The 16,938-nt window shown below is 38.8% G+C and overlaps 1 protein-coding gene across 1 annotated transcript; it reads left to right on the top strand.

Annotated features, from left to right (window-relative positions):
• The first annotated feature begins 2,448 nt into the window (after positions 1 to 2,448).
• On the top strand, positions 2,449 to 11,292 carry LOC145479941 (uncharacterized). The gene is made up of 4 exons (XM_081458417.1): positions 2,449 to 5,961; positions 7,868 to 7,952; positions 8,341 to 8,452; positions 10,252 to 11,292. The coding sequence occupies exons 1-2, from the start codon at positions 5,681 to 5,683 to the stop codon at positions 7,896 to 7,898; spliced, it is 312 nt and encodes a 103-aa protein (XP_081314543.1). The 5' UTR covers positions 2,449 to 5,680; the 3' UTR covers positions 7,899 to 7,952; positions 8,341 to 8,452; positions 10,252 to 11,292.
• The last annotated feature ends 5,646 nt before the right edge of the window (positions 11,293 to 16,938 follow it).

The raw sequence follows: 16,938 nt of genomic DNA, 5'->3' as shown, positions 1-16,938 counted from the left end.
TATGTCATCGACAACCCGTTTGATATCAAAGCTGACATCTTGGATTGAAAATATGCAAAAGAAGTAATCTATGAAAAGAAGAGAGAGGGTCACCGACCATTTAAGATAATAAACTGCAGGTGAAGTTAACGCAACCGGTACCAAACCTATACTTGCTTACATTTCTTCCTTACCCACTCGCTTTGTAAATAATCTTAAAATTGTACGTAAGATCTCTCAAGATTCAATAATACTGCTGTGGCCAGGAGAAACCTGGTTCTCACACTCGGGCATTACAGCTATAGCATTGACTAGAAAATCATCCAACCAACCATAAACTTACACCATCATCAAGAACAACAATGAACTTCGCATAATGGTCTGTCTAATGGTGTGATGTCGGACGACTAAACCGACGAAATCAAACATAGATGTAAAAGAAAACTCATCAAGACCCTCATCACTTCTTGGAGAGAGGGAACACAAAAACGGCTTAAACATACATTATATTACTGTAGAAAGTGGAAACCCACTTTGCATCTTAGCCCTTTGAGACGCATCTCCAGCCAACCAGCCAACCAACCAGCTAAACAACCGACCAGCCAACCAACCAACCAGCTAACCAACCAACCAATCAACCAACCAACCAACCAACCAACCAACCAACCAACCAACCAACCAACCAACCAACCAACCAACCAACCAACCAACCAACCAGCTAACCAGCCGGCCAAAGTACAACTGTTTTTGAAATGTCTCCAACTTTCTACCTTAACTTTTTACATCCGCTCCCGCGCCTTACATCTAACACCGTTTTATTAACTGATTAATTGTAATGATTAACTGTAATGTTGAAATTAGTCAGGACAATGGGAGCAATCTTTTTTGTCACAGGAAAAAAAAGGAGTGGAAAATTATCTGTTGTAAGAAGGCTGCTCTCAAGCATTACAGTTTATATTTATTTATTTTTATATTTCTAATTTTTACTTACAGCCACTGTAAGTTGACCAAATTAGAGAAGAGTTCATCAGGCAGCTCCTCAAGGAAGTTCACGTACATAGATCTGAGTCAAACGTTAAAATACACATTGATCAACATTTTTAGGTAGTTAATATTTCACAATATAAAATTTATTCCTCCACGCAGTGATGATTAAATTACAGGTGACGTTTTGCTGTTATATATTTTCTAAAAACCAAGAAAAACTTCTTCACTATTCTCATAAAAGGAAAAATGTAGGAATTAAGCAGAGGACTTTCTCTTCGGAGATATACGCTGAAGCACTATTGACTTGACTTGTTCCATAGCAGCGGCTGAGTTGGATTTGCTAATTTGTTCCTTGTCGGACAATAGTACGAATGCAAACTAAACAAAAATGATTAAAGACCCCAGTCTCATACAAACTTAGACTCCTCAAGTCATTTCAAACAGGAAATAACAATCGATGTTAACTTCTCACTAACAGAGTGCGTAAGCTGCAGTGGGGATTTTTGGTTAATACTAATACTCTCCAGCGCAGACAGAGAAAGCTAGCTTAGTAAGTCCTTTGTTAGATAATAATAGCAATAATAATAATAATAATAATAATAATAATAATAATAATAATAACAACAACAACAGCAACAGCAATAATAATAATAATTATAACAACAACAACAACAACAGCAATAATAATAATAATAATAATAATAATAATAAGTGACATTTATATAGCGCTAATTCCGTGTAGCTCATTAGCACTTCACAATTTAAATGAGTAAATAAAAGCAAAACAAATTAGATGACAAACTCTGCCTGATTACTTAGTACACTTCAAGTTGCATCATTCAAAGTTATTCCCGGCATGATGCATTTTTTGATGACGAAAGCAACTCGTAAAGAATGAGCTCACATCGTTTATGAACAAGCCTGCATCTTGACCGAATAAACTTGGTCAATAAAGGATTTATTATATGGTTTAAGGGAAAATTTTTATTGCGAGACACAGCGGGTAGTCCCGAACGGATAAGATAACTCTATATTGCCCGCTAGGGTAGCCATTCGTCACCGCAGGACTTGGTTCATCTTGCACCCTTATCGGGCTAGACATACATTAAAGTAATTTCACCAGCTTAACATATAGTGTTCCGAGAATTCTTAATCAAACAAAGTGGATTAAAGAATTTGCCTGAAAATTTAATTTTAATCGGAGTCAAAGCTCATTACCGCAGAAAACACAAAATAGATCATAAAAAACCAGATTCATTGTTAATTACCCTCATCACTCCTGATAATACATCCAATACAAAATTTCGGACGATTTTATTTTCGGACAAAAAAGTGGCCGAAAGAAAAACCGTCCGAATTTTTTTTCGCGTCCAAAATTTTAAGCGTCCGAAATATTTACAATGCAGTATACAATTTTTAAGTAGTTCCAAAGCTGTTAATTTCCTCTATGAGAAGAACTCTAGTTAAGACACTAGCTAGGGAGTTTAAGTAGCCACGACGGCGACGGCGAGGACAACGTCGGATAAAAAATCATTTCATGCTATACCTACGAATGTCGCGGTACTCTAAGATCATTTACTTTCTTTATCACGAAAGTGAATCTGGAACACAACGATAAATTTGAAACAAAAATTTGTAAAATTAGCCGTCGCCGTTCACGTTCTCCAGACAACGCAGAATCTGCTTATTTTACATTGTTGTTTTGCGGTTTTGCAGAGAACGGCAAAGAAATGTAGCAGCCATTGCCCTGTTCATTAAACCTCTTGTTTAGAGACGTTCCGTTTCCACTGCCGTCGTGGTTTTCTTAAACTCCCGACTGTTTGCGCTAAAATACCGATCGAATTGAACTAAAAGTTATATATTTGTGAATCACTTATCTAGACCATTCATCTGAGAAAGTTTGAGGAATTTGTTTTTTTCTCGTCCAAATGACCATAGTTCATAATTACAGAGGGTGGCTATTGATCTTCCAACTGCTTGAGATACGTAACAGCGTGATAGGATTTGTAAGTAAGATACCGTGTGTGGAAACCTAAATTCATCGAATTTTGCTGTATTCCGAAAAAAACTTGCGAAACTTCGCAGCAGCCGTGATGTTGCCAACTATCTAATAAAAATAAAACGATCCTAAAGGGCGTGGTAGCATGGGAAATCACAATCCTCAAACACATCTGCTTCCTCCTCTGGAAGTGTTTATCACACAGCTAGCCAATCAGATTTTAGAGAGGTTAAGCATGGCGTTTACGGCAAACGACAAACGACAAAAATTAAACTTTTGTCGTCTCTCATCAGCTGTGTGTACAGTAGAGTGAAATTATTTGTATTTGCAATGAATAGTAGGAGACGTTATTACATTTTTGTGGGCTTTATTTACGCCTTAGAAGAAAAGAACTGAAAATCAGAAAGTTGTCTTTGCCGTTTGCCGTCTGCCGTTAACGTCATGCTTAACCTCTCTTTTATCTCGGTTTGCCAAATTTTGGCCCATCTTAAGAGCGACTCTCTATAGGGACCGAGTGAGATTGCAAAAATGTGGCACAAGGTTGGAAAAATGGACCCCTTGATATTTCGTCCAGAGATAACCCATGGTATGCTAAGAATCGTGATATAAGTTTTAGATTCTAGCGTTTTTACATTTTTGGGAAAATTACGAAAAACCGTCGACAACCCGTGAAGCCGAAAAATCACAGAAATGAGGTCAAATTTCACGATCAGATAATCGAACTCGCATGAAGGCGCATAGCAAATTATGGTTTTCCTTAGTTTATAATTTTATTTAGGGAGGCGCGGTGGCCTCATGGTTAGTGCGCTCGTCTCCGGATCGAGCGGTCCGGGTTCGAGCCCTGGCCGGGGACATTGTGTTGTGTTCTTGGGGAAGACACTTTGCTCTCACAGTGCCTCTCTCCACCCAGGTGTATAAATGGGTACTGGCGAACTTAATGCTGGGGGTAACCCTGCGATGGACTAACATCCCATCCAGGGGGGAGTAGAAATACTCCTAGTCGCTTCATGCTACAGAAACCGGGATAAGCTCCGGCCTGATGGGCCACTTGGCTCGCATGCAGACTTTACCTTACCTTACCTATAATTTTATTTAGGATGTATTGCTAAGCTGCTTTGATGATATTTTAGACGTACAATTGTAATTCCGAATTCCTGGAGAGCCAGCGAAGAGAACCGAAGTTTCTAGACTTTGAAAATCAAAAATTCCATACCGTTTTCAAACATCTCAAAACATAATCGATATTATGTAGAATTCTTTCAAAATTCGATTCTAGCAAGTTCAAGAGCTGTTTTTGAACGTGAAATAATTTTTTTTCTTAGCAAAAGTTGTTTCTGAGGCGAACGGCCCCCATGTAAGTTGACCCAATTTGACCTTTCGAAGAGATTTTGTTTAATCAGGAAATGTACACAATTCGACTAGCCTTAGCTCGCTTTCTGAGGAAACCTTTGCCGTCCAGAAGAACGCCCATTTGGACTTACTATTCGGCCAAATAACCAACTTCTGTCCGGTAATCTCTAGGAATTCTATCGTCAAACACTCAACTTCGCTGAACGACATATGGCAGAAAATCCGTCAACATTATGGTTTCCAGGCCACCGGAGCACACTTTCTTGACTTGGCTAGCATAGACCTACAGCCAGATGAGAGACACGAGGACCTGTTTCAGCGTCTTATGGCTTTCTTTGAGGATAACCTACTTTCTGTTCACGGCGGCTTAACACACCATGGAGATCAGGTAACTGCCGATGAAGACCTCTCCTCCACACTAGAGAACACTGTCGTCGTCCTCTGGCTCCAGATGATACACCCAGGCTTACCTCTCTTAGTGAAACAAAAATACGATCCTGAATTACGCAATAACACCCTAGCTTCACTAAAATCTGAGATCTCTCAAGCTCTCGGATCTCTCCTTGATGAGTTACGTAGCATCGAAGATACCAAAGCCATGCGTATCGGCATTACCACACCAATGTGCATAGTGCGCAAGAAAGGCCATCGCACTGGGCTGGGTGTGGTCTAATGGCACCCTGCAAGCTAGCCCCCACAAATTGGCCGCACTATCTTCGGTCGAGGCCCCCTCAACAGTGCAAGGCCTCCGCTCCTTTGTCGGAGGTTACAAAGTTCTAAGCCGTGTGCTTCCAAGATTTGCGGAGCTGCTTGATCCCCTGGACCAAGCCACTGCAGGGAAAGAATCCAGAGAAAAAATTGTGTGGTGCAATGAATTACTGTTGACCTTCAAAACCGCCCAAAGTGCATTGGAAGACAACCGGGCCATCACAATCCCCCAGCCTCAAGATGCCTTATGGATAGTGACCGACGGCTCCGTCAAGAATAGAGGCATCGCAGCCACACTATATGTAAATCGAAATGGGTCGCTGCTCTTAGCTGGATTCTTCAGTGCCAAGCTTCGTAAGCATCAAGTGACTTGATTGCCTTGTGAGATTGAAGCCTTGGCTATTGGCGCGGCAATTAGACACTTTGCTCCCTATATCATTCAATCCCCACACACAACCGAGGTACTCACCGACAGCAGACCTATTCTGTCCAATACGTCATATCGCCGGAGTTGAGAACCTACCCTCCGATTATGCAAGCCGAAACCCAAAGGAATGTTTGGACTCTAGCTACCAAATTTGCAAATTCAACGTCGAACTCGAAGATTCTGTTGTTCGCAGCCTCTCTGTTAGTGATGTCCTTCAAGGCTCTGTCAAGATGCCCTTCACTAGCCGTGCTGCCTGGCAGGTTATCCAGCTGGAGTGCCCTCACCTCCGGAGAACATACTCTCACCTTAGCCAAGGTACCCGACCCTCTAAGAAAGCCACCAAAATTATTGATGTGGAACGGATGTTACTAAAACTGGTAACGGGGAACCGGGAAAGGGAGTCTGGGAACGAGTGTACAGCGGTAACCCGCGTGAAAATTCATCATGGCGGACAAAAGAAAAGAAAAGGAAACAATTTGGGGAAATGTGAGGAAGTGTTACGGTTGTTAACGTGAGTTTCTACCGGCTGTGCCACCAGATCACGGCCGGGCGAGTTTTGAAGTTTTCTCTGATTTAGTTAGCACTGCCGCTTCGTTAGACTGCTAAAATTTGTTCTTCTGTTGTTGAAAACTGAACCAAGAAAGGTCTACAAACCATTTTAAGCCGAAGCGAACAGGATTTGCTAAATTTACTTTTGTTCTTATGTGAATATTTGCATATTGTGATTACAAAGTATGGAGATTTCCTCGTTTCGTTAGTTCAATTTGTTCGGTTTGCCGAAATGCTTTTGTGAATTCCGAGGTTAAATTGGTTGAAGACTGGTAAAGCTACTGCTAATAAAATGACTGCATAGCTAAATTAAGCCGTTGGCAAAAATACAGACTCTCAGTAATATTCAAATTTAAGCGTGAATAATTTTTCAACTTTAACACCGCAAGCTTAAACGAATTTTCTTTATCCTCTCTTTTATTCGGTCACCGTTCATTGAAAAGGGATTTGCTGTTGATACTCGAGCTCAGATGTAGTGATATGCATCTTGTGTTTATAATGTAGATTTCCTCGTTTTATTTTGTTGTCTGTCCAATGAGTTTGGTTTGGTGAAATGCTTATATAGTCCAAAATGTCGAGTAGACGATCATGCATGGCAATCCTGTCTGCAAATAACGCTCTACTTTGATTTTGATTGGCTATTTCATGTTATTTGTGCCATTGCTTTTGGTTGGGGGTACATGGACCGTATTTTGTTAATAAGAGGTTATTCCCCAATGCGGTATTTACACTTAATATGGAAATGTTCCAAAAAAGTGAGATAGTACTAATTAAGTCGGTAAATTGAACAGTGTTATAGAAGTTCTTGCCCTGACCATTTCTCAGTAATAAGAATAACTTTTACATACATATATACACAATTTAGTTGGAGAGAGCGCTCTCCTATCTCCACTCTCTCTCTCTTTGCTCTGTTCTTCACACTAATTATTTATTTACTAACTTATTAAATGAATGCCACTGACTGTTTTCTTTGTTGTGCATGCATACTTTTTTGCTGGTCGAAGAAAGTTTCAGTTTCTTCCTGGCTGTACAGTTTCCTTTCTCCTGTCCTGTACCAATTTGTTTGTGATATAACTCCGTGAATTCTCTATTCTCCTTAAATTTTATCTCATCAGGTTGATAGAATTCACTCTCAGAGTGTTCCATCATTGTCTTCAGTCGCTACAATTTTCCGGAAAAAAGCAATAGTTTTCTTAATTTCCTTTTACTTTGTGTTAGGAGCTTTTAGCATGCCTGTAATTTGCCCATGGGCATTACAGGAGAATAATTTTCAAGTAAAGAATTACATTCGTTTTAGTGTTGAGTATTTTAAATTGTTATGAATTAGGCATTTCTTTTTATTTTTTATATTTTTTATTTTAGTTGCACGCAATGTTTTATGGTTTTACCGAGGTATACCATGTAAATGTAAATAATGCACTGGAATTGGCCAATCAGAGTGTGCATTATATCGGCTTTAAACACAAACCACATATTATAAATGACTCATATGTAAATGTATTTTTATTACAGAGAACTGGACAGGGCAAGAACTTCTCCTTCTTTTGTGAATTTATATATTAATTCCTCTCACTGCTGTCAAAATGTCTCAGGAACCTTCATTTCTGATAATCTATTATTTTCCATCATACCTACAGCACAGAAGCTCACCAAATCCTAACTGATAACTAACATGTGTGTATCTCTAGCCTTTGCTGTGTGCTACATGTATATTCTGTTATCCTGCCTTAACTGCTAGGAAAGATTTTGGCAGACCTGTTGCAACAGTTTCACTTAAATTGATTTCCAGTAATAGCACTACATGTAGCAGTGTTATTGAGTGTGAACTTTATGGAGGATTTTAATTTTTTATTTTTTTATGATTACAGACAACAACAAAATATACATGTGTATACATAACCTGATGTTGGTGTTGGTTACAAACCGTAGTTCATAATAGTCATCCTATTACAGGTAAGGGGGAAAACTTCAGAGAGTTTAGAACATTTCTTTCCCCAGCACACCTTCTGTCTATAGGTGCAATAATTGAGAGGTTATATATATGTACGAAGAGTAATGTAAAGTTACTGTATAAACTTAGCATTAAAATCTGACATTTGAACGTCTCCTTTGCTAAAATTAGTCATGATTTAATTGTTATCACTCCCTGTGAATTCATAGAGATTCCAGAGGCAAATTATAACCTAATGTGGAAGTCCTGTCTTCAAGTGAGGGAAAATGACACAAAAGAGTTACAATGAAAGTAAAGAGAATTGTGAATGTTGATATGGTGTACATTATACATCATGTAAAGGTATTTGGTGAGTGCAAAGGCATAACATTTCATGTATTGCTTTTTCAGGCCAAATTATATAACAGTGACGTTTTAAAAGGTGTGATCAGAAAAATAATGAGTACATTGTCCAGGCAGCATCAGTTTATGGACAGCATATGCAGACTGTAAGCACTACCATGTAAGTTAGTTTTATGCTTATGACTTCTTGTTCTTGAATTTTGTGTCATTTCATCACAAGAATAGGTAACGAAAGATGCAATAGTTGTTGCAATATATTTTTGAAGGAAAACTTATAAGTCTGCCTATGCTGGATAACAGCCATGTGTAAACTGAATGTGAAGCCAACAATATGTTAAATATGGGGCAACCCTAAAACCCAGAAACCGGAATCTGGAATCTGGAACCAAAAACCAGAATCCAGAAACTGGAAACTGGAATCCACAAATCAAAGAAAATAAGTTCTTCAAATACGCGAAAATTGTTTTGCTTAGCTTTTTGACTGTAAAAAGTAAGTTGCCAAGTAAAAAGGACCTCAAACTTAACCTTTTTTGAAACAAAAATTCCCCGTCTGTTGAAATTGTGCAACCGTTATTTTTAGTGAGGGCTATGATCATGAGAATCTCAGTGAAGTGCGTCTTAATTTTATTCCAAGCACCTCGAGAGTGTCTAAAATAAGCTTGCTGGTAATTGCCATTTTGTTTAATAAGTGATCTTCAATTTAGTGGAAGTATAAATTTATCCTTTATGTCTAGTACATACTGAACAAGATAGAAAATGTCATAGAGAACAGGATATCCATCAGTGGCAGCCCCCTGTACATTGACGGTCGCACCCCTCAATTTCAAAGTCCAAGGGCTAACCCGTCTGGTCTAAATATGAAATTTGATTTTTCCAACAGATACGAGACCAATTCCAGATTAACACAATTTCCACACTGATACTGTGACAAATCAGCATTTCATATTCTTGGCGGCCATCATATTAAAACAATTTGTAGAAATGTTGCACACTTACTTCCGTCTGCTTCTCACTTGCTGACAGATCAGACCACATGCTGTTCAAAGATGCTAAAAGACTGCCAGAAACTCACTGCAATAGCCTATAATAGCTTGTTGTTAATGTGCTGCTCACCAGTCTTCTCAGAGCAATTTGATCTAGACAAGAACCGGGCTCTCACCAGGGCCAGCTTGAACAAAAGATGGGTAACTTAGCCTATGAGCAGGCTCTCGTGTTTGGGCTGGGGGTGTGAGTGGCAAAGCCGCATGAAGGCTCTTGGTGACATGCCAATGCAGAAAAACACTAGACACCTATTTAGCCTGCTCAGACAATAGAGACAGATACTAGAGCCTGCTCGCAGGCTATGAGTAACTCTATCCACACAAAAAAGTCAGTAACCCTGACTGGATAGTGATGTACCCAATGAATAGCTTTATGCAGCTTTTGAACAACGGGGCCAGATATATAGCTAAGGGTTGTTCAGAACTAGTCAATAATTTTTTAGCAATTACAGTCTGTGGCTGAAATAAAGCCAAGAAAATAAATAACAACAAAATGATTTTTGCTCATATTTATTTATTAGACATTGCTGAAGTGAATTATTTCTATCATCATTCATAATATCTGGATTCCAGATTCTGGTTTTTGGTTCCGGATTCTGGATTCCAGATTCTGGATTCTGGATTTCGGTTTCCAAATTCAGTGTTTTAGGGTTGCCCCAGATGATGTATGTGCATATGTTAATCTTGAATAATCTGAAATTTCAGAGAGTTTAAAAATATCATATATCATATCTGTGATGGTTCTGAGGTGGAGGGCTGTTACATGTACATGTAAATGTCTCATGCACGATTTTTCACTCATTATGATTCAGGTGCAAATAGTTTCTGTATCTGTTGATGTGCAACAATCTACACCAATATTTCAACCTAATAATGTACAGTGTATATTAATGAACCAAATTATGCTGTTTGTTTTTAGTTGGCCAGTGCTACTACATAGTAATGTGATGTTGAAGTGCACAAATTTACAAACATGCCCAGTGTCAACTTGTCAAATACATGTATATGAACTGGCCAGACAGTGCAGATTACAAAATTCTCTGAAAGGTAAGATGTTTCTTAAACATTATTTTGTAATTAATGATTTCTCAGACATTGTTTTCTTCAAGAAAAGATTCATACCCCACATGGAGGTTTTTTCTCTATTAGAGCTCTTGATTCCTGATACTTTAATTTGGAATTTCTAAAGACTGGCCGTGAATGGGTGTTGGGTGTGAATATCTTCTGGAACTGCACATTCATTCATTGAGTAAGCAAGAACATCAGAATTTATCCTGACAAACTCTGATTTTCTTCTGGAAGCTGAACTCATATACAGTTGTACAGTTATATGTACAACCAAACAGCCGGGATGACCCTGTGATTGGGACTGTGCACATTGTTGTAACCCTCAGTGTTCCAGTTGCTTGTTTGAAGTAAATTGCATTTGCTCTCGAAAGCAAGTGGCGAAGTTCATAACAGTTATGTAAGTTTGCTTTGTATCTCAGGGCAGAGCCTGCCACAGTGAAAGTTGGAGTACCAACCCCTAGCATTTGATTCACTACTAACACTCAGTAAACAGCTAACAATGAAGTACACTGTATATCAAAGAAAGGAATTACATGCCTGTTCCTGTCAGTCAATATATGAACAGGTTACAGATGGGGAGCCTGTATTAAAACATCAAAGATTTTCAAAGCAACCATGGCCTGGTGAGATATTTCTGAGGTAATATAAATTTAAGGTCCTTATGATTGCTTATAGGCATTAATTTTTATTGTAAACAATATCTTACTGAGTGTATTTTTCTTGTGTGCTAATTGTTGGAGAACACAGAGGTCACTGTTATGACAGAGATATTAATTTGTGAAACGTTCTATAAACAAATGCATCTGGGAACAAATTAATTTATCATGGATGCAGCTTCTGAGAGATCCCCAATATTAATGGAACATACACTGCTCATACAGTACATGTAAAAGAGCTTAGTAATTCATTACTTATGATTGTAATGCTTTGTTTGGTTTCTCTGTATTTACAGACAACTTGATGGGATTATAAATTCTGCACCAAGTTCATTGAATAAACTGACTTGGAGGTTCAGTTCTGCAACCCATCCTGTTTGTAGTAATATCATAGCTGCAACATTGTGACAGATACACTGCATTACATTGTTAAGAAACACATATTAACTAATTATTTTTAAGTGCCTGTTAATTTAATCAGTTTTTCTTAGAGATAATTTACTCATGGTTTATTTAAATAATTGGCTTTTTGGCTTTAAAATGATGTTTATTGAGCTTTTAAATCAATTTTGTGATAATCTGCATTGGACATGGCATAAATTGATATTTTGCCAACATGAAATGGAGAACTGGGTCTTAAGCAAAGTTGCAGGATTAACATTTTTGTAGAAAGAAAGGGTTGAGAAATTTGTGACATTCTACAGACAGCCTTGCCATTCACAATGTCCGATAAGGTTAATTTGTTCCATTCTGTTGTAGAAATAGTGTTCTCTAATTTATAAATTATTTCAATCTGTTGTTTAAACGATTGCCTTATAACCTCATGTCTGGCTTTGGTGCATGTAGGATATTGATGTGTTTTTTATCCATTTTGCTGTAAATTATCTTAATTGATGTATCAATCAAAACATATCTTGGATATGCTGGGCTCTTCTGACAAATGTACCTATGCCTCATAACCTTTGAGTGCATTTGGTTGTGTAGTGCAGACAAAATACATGTACATAATATAACTTCCTCTTAGCTCACTGATAATTCTTGGTATAATTTAATCATAGCAAAATTAATCAATGGAACCCAGTCGTAGCTCTTGTAGTCCACAATGCCAGTCGAGAAAAAGAACAAATCACATTGAAATTGAATAATAAAATTATTATTAGAAGCCTATGCAAGTATTCATGATCAGCAAAAAAAAAATATATCGTAATTACCATTCATGCGAGGGTGATTTTGCTTATTGCAAACCCTTCCAGCAGGAATACAATACAATAGTGAAGATGGCTAAATGTATCTTTGGGGACAAGTTAGAAAACAAAACTTTCCAACTTTTCACATATGTATACTGTTTTGGTATTTTTGTGAGATTTCATTCGGTAGAGATTCAGGGACTGAGTATATTGTAACCACTGCATTTCAATCAGTCCCCACAACAACAAAAATGTGTAAACTTCTTTTGTGTGGGAGTCCCCATGTTAACTAAGGAAGAATATAATGATTAATAACAATGCCTTGTCTTTCTGAATAAGGTAGGAAAGAACAAGAAATGCCACCAAAAAGCACAGAAGACAGTTCTGTTATGTGATCAAGATTTTTGGTAGCTTCCCAGAAATCCTTGAAATCGTGGCTCTATATTTCATAATCACACCATCTTACACCTCGATCTGCTGATGTAATACTAGTTCCGGCTGAAACTATTATATTTTCATTAGTAACAACATTCCGAAAAATAACTGAGGAGCTCCGCTTTTAGGCTGGCCTAAATCTATATATTACCGATTCGATTTTCTCCCCAGACGCTATTTCATACTTTGTTTTTCTCAGTACCATATTGGATTTTGAGGCACAGCCGGTAGAAACTAAAGTTTACAACCGTAACACTTCCTTACATTTCCCCAAATTGTTCCCTTTTCTTTTCCTTTGTCCGCCATGTTGAATTCTTAGGCGGGTTACCGCTGTACACTCGTTCCCAGACTCCCGTTCCCGGTGCCCCGTTGCCCGTTACCAGTTTTAGTAACATCCATGTGGAACACTACCTTAAGGATGTCATAATCGCCGCTGACGGCCTTCTCGCTGTGCTAGACCATCAACCCTTCCAACCCTCTCGTGAGCGCCTGGTTGTTCCTCGCTCCGTCTTAGACGGACTATTAACAGCTCTTCACATCCGGTTTAGTCACCCGTCAAAGCACCAAACAAAGCGTCTCTTCAGCCGATACTTCTTCGCTCTAGATGTTGACAAAGCCATCGACCTTGTATTTTCCTCCTGTCACACCTGTGAATCTGTGAAATCAATTCCTAAACACTTCCAGCTCCAGTTGGGCGAGGAAGCTCCTCGATCCATTGGCGTTTCATTCGCTGCTGATGTTGCCCGACGTCACCGACAATTAATCCTTGTACTAAGAAAGACTGTCTCCTCGTACACTTAAACCACCCTTATCAAGAGCGAGAAACATGAGGATCTCTGCAACGCCCTCATAAGCTTATGTTCCCAGCTGCGTTCCTTACACGATGGCGGTGCCCCTGGTTTTTGTGCACTTGCCACCGACCCAATCCTCCTCTCCCACGACATTACCTTGGAGATCGGCAGGGTCAAGAATCCCAACAAAAATCCTGTCGCAGAACGTGCCATTGGGGAGCTCGGTGTAGAACTCCTAAACTTGTCCCCTGAGGGAGGACCTGTGTCTGACGTCACTCTCGCACCAGCAACGGCAAACACCAACAAACACAAACTCCCGTATCCGGCGCGATGGCCTTTCGGCCCGGGAGGTCTGGACTCAACGCGACCAGCTAACTGGTGAACAGCTACCCATAGTTGACAGACAACTCATCCTTAGTCAGAAGTACTCCCGCGAGTCTAAGGCTCGTGGCCGTACCAACCTACTTTCAGCTGCCGTCTCTGTCGGCGACTTAGTCTTCTTGAACGGTGACAGAGACAAATTGAAAGCCCGTGAGAAATAAAACACAAATAGCGGTGATAAACATATTAAACTTACGCATTTTAATAACTTGACGTTTCGTATGCTACGCAACATACATTTTCAAAAGTGGGCTCTCACTAAGAATGACCCCACATCAGCCATTGCCAACCATATAAAAGCCACAGGTCACAACATCAAGTGGGATTATTTTGATATTCTAGCTTCTGGTAAAACAGATTATCATTGTAAAATTAAAGAAACTTTGCTTATCCAAGAACTTAAGCCGGCTCTTAAAGTAAACGTCAGCAGTGACAAGCTGATACTTTATTAATAAGCTTAGGCTTTTATTGTTTTACTGTTGAGAAACAACCGCTCGAAGGTTTAATATACGACAACTTGAATCAATGGCGAACACATGGAACAGACATAGTCCAGATGCGTGTGCGTATATCCGTTTAGTTTCAGGTTCGCTTTCATTGTTGTTGTTCTAGTTCAGTCTCTGTATGTTTCTATATTTAGTCGTTTATTTTGCATGCATATTCAGTTTACTTCTGTGCCTGGGTGCTAGAGAGAGAGCTAGGAGGCCACCATGCCACTACGTAATTTACATTGTACCCAGCGGTTGTTAGCGTTGCGCACGCGCGTCTGGACTATGTCTGTTCCATGTGTTCGCCATTGATTCAAGTTGTCGTATATTAAGCCTTCGAGTTAACGCAGTATTCCCTCCTTATTAGCGCCGAGTAATTACTTTTCTTGTGATTTTTTAAGGAAATTGCTGTTCGGTGCTGTTGAACGTTTGCATTCAATGGCATTGCGGGCAACCCTATTGTGTGAATAATCTCCAGCCGTGTCTGTTATGGGTAGGATTGATTCTGAGTTCAACTTACAGCCAATCCAGCTTAGTGTTGTTTGAGAAAACTCCGGGAGGCAGGTTCTTTAACTGATTCTCTGAAATATCCCTAACAAAACAACAACAACAACAAAAAAACACCACAGTAAGTAGTTTGAACCGAGGACTATCAGTAATTTTTCTAGGGTGATTGACCAGGCTAGGGTAGTTCGTTGGTTAATTATTAATCAAAAGTAAGGGAACACGTCATCTTCAGAGACTTGCAAAAAGCGTTTGTCACTTTATGTTGTTATTATGGTGGTATGAGGTACAACAACGTGCAGAGTTTGTTAACAATCCGTCTATTATTAATCAAATGAGGTTGCTCTCTTTTCGATCTCTGTCAGTTTACGTAAGTCAAGTATAAGTCGTTTGCAATGTTTCAGAAGGTATTGACATCTGCTCAAATACCTTTTCTCTAAACTGAAGTAGCAGCTTTCTAGATTCAATAGCTGAATACAGTTTAATATAATAATAATAATAATTAAAACAATATTATAATTGTAATAAGAAGCTTCCCAGCATTCTTTGCAGCTGAAAAATTTGCATGTCAAATAACTTTGTCAGTTTTGAAGTTTGGACTGGTGCTGCATTATGGGAAAATAACTCTTGGCCTGAAATAGATATTTTTTGCAAACTTGGTGTGATGATGTCATCAGTCACGTAACCATGTCTAAAAGTGCGTTTTATCTCTTTGTGAGGACAGATATTGAAAAACTGGAAGGCATATTTCAAAGGGTAATACTATAGAGCATTTATAAATGGCCACGCGACTTCTGCCGTCTCACAATTAAGGGGGCTATTCACATGAGCTTAAAAAGTGGGGGACTAGTTCGAGGGGTATATCTTCTCTTGGTTGAAACTTACAAAAACCTGAACTTGCGTGTTGATAAATATTTTCATGACGATACACTCTTTGCAACCTTGTTTTTGTTACGTAACTGATCTCGTGATGAGAACGCGCGTTTTTATAGACAGCTTTAAAACTGCATTTCTCCTCATTAACGAAGCATACTTTTGTGTGAAGTTGTATATTTTTTTAATACAGTTTTTGAAAAGAGCCACTATCATTTTTTCCTCAAATATCTTGCAGGCGAAAAAAGTAGTTGACAAGTTTGATTGCTTACTGTTCGACGACTTTTTAAGTTGGAAATAAAACCAAACTTGATGAATAGGTTCCGATAGATGCTCTTTCCAATTGCATCAATAGTTTTTCTGTATCTTTACCGCTTCAAAGCTAGAAGAGATGTAATTTTCGAAATCGCTAAACCTAGGGAAGAGTGAAATTCGGAGGAAAGTCTAGCACGAGTTCGCACTCTTGCGTTCGTCACGCCAGCTCCACGCATTGCATTTGACGTGTTAATTTGCATAGCGATTGTAAAGAGGGACACTGTTTAGGAAAATTGTTTCCTGGCAGCTTTTTTCGTGCCTTTTTACTAAAGATTGGGGAAATGTTTTATAAGAATTCAACAAGAGAAAATTTCTCCTTTGTTTTTTCTTAAGTCGAGTGATCTGTTGAAGGTACAACAGCAATATATATCACGGGTAGGTAGGTAGGTAGGTAGGTAGGTAGGTAGGTAGGTAGGTAGGTAGGTAGGTAGGTAGGTAGGTAAGTAGGAAGGTAGGTAATTTTTATTAATTTTCCGCGAGTAGATTTTGCTTTGCCGTGAGTTGATTTTGTTTTGCTGTGAGTTGATTTTGTTGTGCCATGAGCCGTTGATTTTGTTTTACCGTGTCCAGTTGACTTTATTTTGCCGTTAATTTGTTTTGCCACGAGGTGACTCTGTTTTGCCTGGGTTCATTTTGTTTTTTCGTGAGTTGACTTTTTGTGTTGCCGTGAGTTGATATTGTCTTGCCGTGAGTTGATTTTGTTTTCTCGCGAAGTGATTTTGTTTTGCCGTGAATTTTTTCTTGTTTTTACGGTGGTCCACAAGCATCACAGCAAAAATATTAAAGTGCAACTAACTCCTCCCAAATTGTTTTCCTTTATTGAAATCTACTAATTTTCCCAATTACTTCAGCGAAAAATTATCTTGATTGATAAAATCCCCGCGTTTCCACAAGCGTTTAAAGTTGTA

Source organism: Orbicella franksi, chromosome 2, assembly GCF_964199315.1.
Source record: "Orbicella franksi chromosome 2, jaOrbFran1.1, whole genome shotgun sequence".
NCBI classification, from domain to species: Eukaryota; Metazoa; Cnidaria; class Anthozoa; order Scleractinia; family Merulinidae; genus Orbicella; species Orbicella franksi.
This window is presented reverse-complemented; position numbering and strand designations above follow the sequence as displayed.

Coding starts and splice junctions, on each gene's coding strand:
- LOC145479941 (XM_081458417.1), top strand. CDS start 5,681: ATGCCCTTCACTAGCCGTGCTGCCTGGCAGGTTATCCAGCTGGAGTGC. Junction 5,962..7,867: donor GAAGTGTTACGGTTGTTAAC/GTGAGTTTCTAC, acceptor TTATGATTACAG/ACAACAACAAAATATACATG.